Genomic DNA, 6,000 nt, shown 5'->3' on the forward strand with positions numbered 1-6,000 from the left:
AGAGCAGCCCCTAGAAGTTACTAACAGCTTATCAAATATAAAGATAACAGATACCTACCATCAAAACTGCCTTGCTCAGAAGCAAGGTGCAACAGCCGATTGTATGTTTCAACTGAAGGCTGATAAACAAAGACTCCAGAATTGAAGCAGTCTGGCCACCCTGGGTCTGGTGCCGCCGACAATTCTTCTCTCTCAAAAAGATCATCAATATTTGCTAGGACCTAATTCAAAGGGGGGGGTGGGAGGGAAAGCATTACAGAAATGTTCTGCCCCAGCATTTTCTTAAGTTCTCCTTAAGTTATCCAACACAAAAGATACAATCTGCCGCTGATCCTAACCATTCAGATGACAGCTGTAAGGTAGCCTGGGCTTACTCTCCTTCGTCACCTGATGCTTTCAATGAGTGGTTTTATCTGAACTTGACTGTCAAGTCTTGAGAGCATTCCTCAAATGCCTAACTGGTCTCAGTTACTATATACATCTTTCCCGTCGTCGAAGCCACGCTCACCAGAGTATCTGCATCCATGAACACACATTTCGAATACTGGGTAAGTGACCAGCAATGGAGTTTAGTTAACGTGACACCCAACTCAGGCCTCTTCATTAAGGTCAGATGAGCAGAATCGCCACTGTCCAACACGTCTACTGTGATGACTTCGTCAAAGACGGTCTCTAAAACTTTTCTGCCAAAATAAAATCCAGAAAACGGAGCTTAGTGTCTTTCCAAATAAGTAACAGGTAACCCACCTAATGTAAAATTGTATTCTTATGAGTCTACCCATCAATGACCAGAGCGATTGCTTACTTTGAGATAGTACAATCTCTTAAATGGATGCTCTTAATTTACTTCAGGCCAAACTATTAATTTGCATGCGCAGCTAACTTCACTAATAAAAATTGCTTTGGTGAGGATGAAGGACTTGTGTTAAACATTATTATAGCAGAACTTTTCTATGTTTTATTGTATCACTGAATACTCGCAAATTACAGAAACCACCTGTTGAAATGTGACTCCCATTTGGAAAGAGCACATCTTTACAACAACCTATGTATTTAACAATAATATTTCATTAGAATGGACTCTTGCTGATTACTGTACGTTTTTACAAATGATGCTAAGTGCATATAATACCTGCAATGAAGCCCATAACTGCTCACTTTTGCTAAAGCAGTTGACAGAGGCCTACATGTCCCAAAGGAAGTTAAAGGACTCAGTTATTCGGTTGCCAATTTTTAGAATCGAATATACCCAACACTTCTAGTATGCTTAGCACTTCTGGCATAATGAGAGACTCACTTTGGTTTGTGAGGTGCAGTACTTCTCCAGGCCCAAAATTAACTCAAGATTTATTTAGAAAGCAATCTTGGGGTGGGTTAAGTGGGCATACACTTAGGTAAAACACTAAGCTCAGCGAACGGGAACACATATGATAAAGACATCATCACTGAAAGTTTATAACATGAAACATACAGAACAAAGCTGGTATTACATTATTGGTCTCCAGGCTGTAGAAAAAGATGTTCCAATTCACACAGTAAACATGATCGTTTTGAAAATAAATGGTCAGTGGAGCCATTTACCACAGTAAAGGGGGATCTAAGACTACATCTGTCTTCTTGCACACATCCTCACTAAATAGACTATAAATTAGGATGTACACATTGGGAAACAGTCTTTTTAGCATTTTCCTGAATTATCCTTTACAAACAAGGTTATTAGTATGTGAGAAATATCCATCTATACATAGCAACCTTTTCAGAGGTCCTTGGCATGTGCTCACAGTTCTTGTAAAAAGTCACAAAAAGGGCATTTTCAGTTTCTAAGAGGGGTAGGAAAACACAAATAAACACCATACAGAGCTGCTAGTGTGCCCAGATATTTCTGTAATATTAGGATCTAGGTAGTGTAATACCACCAAATCAAAGTGAACTAACCCAATCAACAAGGAGTTTGTGTCCTCCCCCCACGCCCAGGGTGCTCTCTTAGCACAATCCCTAGTTCAGAAAGCCCTGGCAAATACTGTAGTCTATTAAATGATAAAGATCTTTAGGTTACAAATGCCAACTGACAGTGGAGAAAACTACTTTCAGTCACCTGAGTTTTCCCCGATTGGAAGAAGGAAACAAAGTAGCCCCTGCTGCATTTTGGGAAAGGAATGCAAGTGACGTGTGACCACGTAAAAGGAATGAGGAATGCCGGGACTAAAACGCTCCCTCGGGTCATCCCAGAGCACTTGCTTACAGGAGAGTCCTTCTCACAGCTGGAACCAGTAAGAGCTGCGTCAGAACAGCGCCTCCAGAAGGGAGCTCAGCTGGAACAGCTCCCAAGAGCTGGGAAGAGGTTTCAGATCCAGAAATCCTTCACGCAGCAGTTCTGATCTTTCTCCACCTAGGGCTCAACCCCTGGAGCGGGTATGGCCTCAATGCCCAGTGATACCAGAAACGGGATAAGGACGTCAGAGCCCCACCAAAAGACAGACAGGCAGGGAGGTCCTCACCTCATGGAGTCTGAGACCTGCGGGGTGGCAAGCACGGCCAGCTTCCTGGTGGTCCTGTGCTGTTTCAGAGACGAGCCCAGGACCAAAGCTCCTTTGGCGTAGGCATCGTTTGTGGTCAGTGTCACAAAGGCCTGATCTTAATACAAAGAGAAAGAAAAAAAAAACCACACTCATTATAATATCCTACCCGGAAAAACCTACCCCAGGACCCCTTTCAACGACCAATTTGGCAAAATTAGCTCCTCTGAGATCAATTTGCTCTATTAATAAAGGAGCAGCCTCTTTGGGAGTGGAGGAAGAACCCAAGCGCCCACTTTAAGAAAGATTCAAGACCATTTTGAAGCAGAAACATCTCTGGCAGTCTCCAACAGGTGGATTAAGCTTTAAAAATTAAACCCAATTTAGAGTCTGAACACGCAAAATTCTCAGACTAAAGAGTAGCTTAACACCAGAAGATGGACCTCAGGCAATTAACAGGTGGTAATGAAGAAATCAAGAAGTACACTTTGTTTCCTATAAGTATTTCCAGCCATGCACAAATCCAACTAATGACCTCAACCGAGAACATCTGAAAGCAGAGCCCATATTCTTCATCCTGATGCTTAGGCTTCTGCCAAACCTCAGGCTTTATACATGGTTTCCTCAACCTGGAGCAAAGGCACCCACTCCACCCACCACATCTCAACAGTCACTTTGAGTGTCTGCTCAAGTATCACCTTGATAGACAGGCTTTCCCTCTGTAGTGCTTCTCTCTAAACAGCAGCCAATCAGTGCTAATTGGATTTAGGGACCACTTCAAAAGTAGTAGCAAACCTGCCTCCTTTTTCTTGGAGAAGCAAGCAGTACCCCCTACCGTGTACCCTGGGTTCCCCCAACACACACACACAGCACACTCAATAATCACTCAGTTGCTGGAAGGGAAGGCAAACACACGGATTATTCTTCCTACTGAACAAGCCACACCCTCCCAAGAGCACCAGCCCTGCCTTGAGGATTTCTCCAGTTCTTCCCTGGAATGAGTCTGAGGTCCACGCTATCTCTGAGGGGGATTTTAGCAAGGCAGGGGGCATCCAAATGTTCAGGATGCTTGGGATCAAACACTGGCAGGGGTCACTTGGGGGCACTGTTGCCCAGCCAAGGAGTCGGGACATTTTGTCATGAAGTCAGGCTCTTTCTCATTTTCCCTTTGCCGGTTTTCCAATGCGGAGGCTGGAGACAGAGAAAGATGTAGGCTGTCAAGGGGGCTAGCACACGTGCCAGCCTCTGACCAGAGGGCATCTTCACACCCTGCTGGACTCTCTTCCTGAACAAGATCGCTATTAAACTGTAGAAAGACTGGTGTTTCCCCACTCCTCAAGGGCCACCGGCTTCCCAGCTAGTCACATTCTAGGAAAGCTCAGAACAGGGCCACCTGTCATTTGACATGCCGATGAGTCTCCGCCTTTACTTGTTCCCTCAACCCATCATAAGACGGACACATTTCAAGAGTATTTAACCTGGGGAAAAAGAACTAATGTTTTAACTCAAAAAAGGTCCAGATTCCAGAGGAACCCGGTTAAAAGTTTAGTAAGGTAAAGAGGACTCAAGGATTTCAGGAAGCAAGGATATGGATGCTCTCCAAGATGAAGTAGGAGACAGGACAAATGCTTAGGAACGTAAGCTGGAACACCTAGCAAACATTACAAATGAACAGGAAAGACCAATGACAGCTGGGTAAAACAGAACAACTCCGGGTACAGCCGCAGTGTTTCGGCAGTTCAACTGATCTCTTAACCGCGCTATTAGCCTCAACAACATCGGAAGGACCAGTCAGTTACCTCCGCGCTTCCCCTTCTCGGGGCAGATTCGACCCCTGTAACAAGTGAGCCGACGCACGCCCACCGCAGGCGGCCCGCTCCCCTGGGGCGCTCGCCCGGCTCTAGCTTTCCGCAACCCGGCTCCCAAGGCCTAAAAATAGGCCCGGCGTGGCGGCCAGCGCCCCGGCGGCCGAGAGAAGGGCCGGGCCGGGGCCGCCGGCGCCCCGGCCTCGAAGCCGGCCCTTCCAGGTGTTCCCGCTTGCGGGAGGCGGGGGCGGCCGCCGAGCGATCCCGCCGCGCTCCAGGGCGCAGGACAGGCGCCCCCGGGAACCGGCTCCCCGCCCCCACCCGGCCCCGCCGCAGCTGCTCCGCCCGCCCTTCACGGTGAGAGCAGGAGGAAGGGCAGGGAGACGGAAGCAGGAACGGGGGCTTCGGCAGAGAGCCCAGGCCCCGCCAGGCTGCCCCCCACGACAGCGTCCCGGGTTCCCGGCCGCAGCTCCGGCGCCGGGGGCGGCGGGGCAGCGGCTGACGCAGGAAGCGGCACGCCCGACTGCAGCCAGCCAGCAACTTTGCGGCGGTCCTCGTCCTGCCAGGAACTCCCCCGAGGCTGCGAGGCGGGGAGGCGGCGGAGCCGCGGACGGCAGCGCGGGGCGAGGAGCCGGAGATCCGGGGGGCGGTGGGCGGCGCGGCGCGTACCTGTCATGGTGCTGCCGGGGGGCGGGCGGCCGCCGCAGCCGCAGGTTGCTGGCTGGAGAAGCCGGGCGCCGGGAGGGAGCGCGGCCAGGGAGGAGGCGCGGCGGGAGCCCAGCGTGGGCCCGGAGCGCTCTTATAGCGGCCGTCACGTGGCCGCGCACGCTCCCGGCGCCCGGCGGCATCCTCCCCGCTGAGCTGCCGGCGGGGGCGGCCGACCCCGGTCCCCTCCCAGCCCCTCCAGCCCCGGGGCTGGGCTCCGGTCCAGCTCCCGAGGGGCGCCTGGCCGGGACCTCGCGCCTCCGCATCCCCCCCTAAACCGGGGATTTGGAACAGAACTTTGGGGTCGAGCGTGGCATCAGCAGGACAAACTCCCGAAGAAGAGCCAAGAGTTAGAGAACCCTAAAAAACAAAAACCCCAGATCACTCTAGTGACAGTAATTCACTTGAACTGTTTGAAATAAAGTTTAAATTTCACTCTTTTCACCTAGAATTACAAATCAGCCTCTGGAAACGGTTTTCAGTATTCTCACAATGGTCTTGTGGCTTTGACTGAAAAATGAAATGAATCTGCACTATATTATTTAGATTCTTGGAGCCCTCTGCATCCATTAGATAGGGTTTCACTGACTCCTTACACCAGCTCCATGAAGTAGGTGTTCTAGCCTCATTTTACAGATGAGGAAACTGAATTACAGAAAGGTTAAATTTCTTGCCTGTGGTCATACCCTCAAGTGGAGAAGGTGGGCAGTTTGGTTTATAGAACTAACCTTCCTACCGGTAAGGCCATGACATCTCTGCTACGTTGGTGCCCTGGAAAGGTTAACAAATTATGGTAACTGTGGTTGGGTAATACAGTTGTTTAGGTTAATCTGTTTCACAAATCATGAAAAGGTGAATTTGACATTTTGCTAGGAAGTTGAGAAATAGCTCTGTATTGTGATCACACCCTTCTCTCCCCATCCCCTCCACCCAGCCCAAACATACCAGGAAAGGAACAGGTAGTACCATTCTCT

The 6,000-nt window shown here is 49.5% G+C and overlaps 1 protein-coding gene across 4 annotated transcripts in view; it reads right to left on the reverse strand.

Annotated features, from left to right (window-relative positions):
* Positions 1-5,148, reverse strand: part of GYG1 (glycogenin 1) — a 32,851-nt gene extending 27,703 nt beyond the window's left edge. Inside the window, exons 1-4 of one of the 4 annotated variants that reach the window (XM_040636697.1) lie at positions 4,991-5,148; positions 2,499-2,634; positions 509-683; positions 59-221 (exon numbers count right to left, since the gene is read on the reverse strand). In XM_040636697.1, coding sequence (XP_040492631.1) covers positions 59-221; positions 509-683; positions 2,499-2,634; positions 4,991-4,997 — 481 coding nt within the window. In that variant the 5' untranslated portion in view covers positions 4,998-5,148. Of the gene's footprint in view, positions 1-58; positions 222-508; positions 684-2,498; positions 2,635-3,001; positions 3,047-4,315; positions 4,335-4,990 lie in introns of those variants that run through there. The other 3 variants (XM_040636698.1, XM_008711057.2, XM_040636696.1) reach the window with 3 other exon arrangements.
* Between the last annotated feature and the right edge of the window lie 852 nt (positions 5,149-6,000).

This window comes from Ursus maritimus, unplaced genomic scaffold (assembly GCF_017311325.1).
Source record: "Ursus maritimus isolate PB19 unplaced genomic scaffold, ASM1731132v1 scaffold_20, whole genome shotgun sequence".
Classification (NCBI taxonomy): Eukaryota; Metazoa; Chordata; class Mammalia; order Carnivora; family Ursidae; genus Ursus; species Ursus maritimus.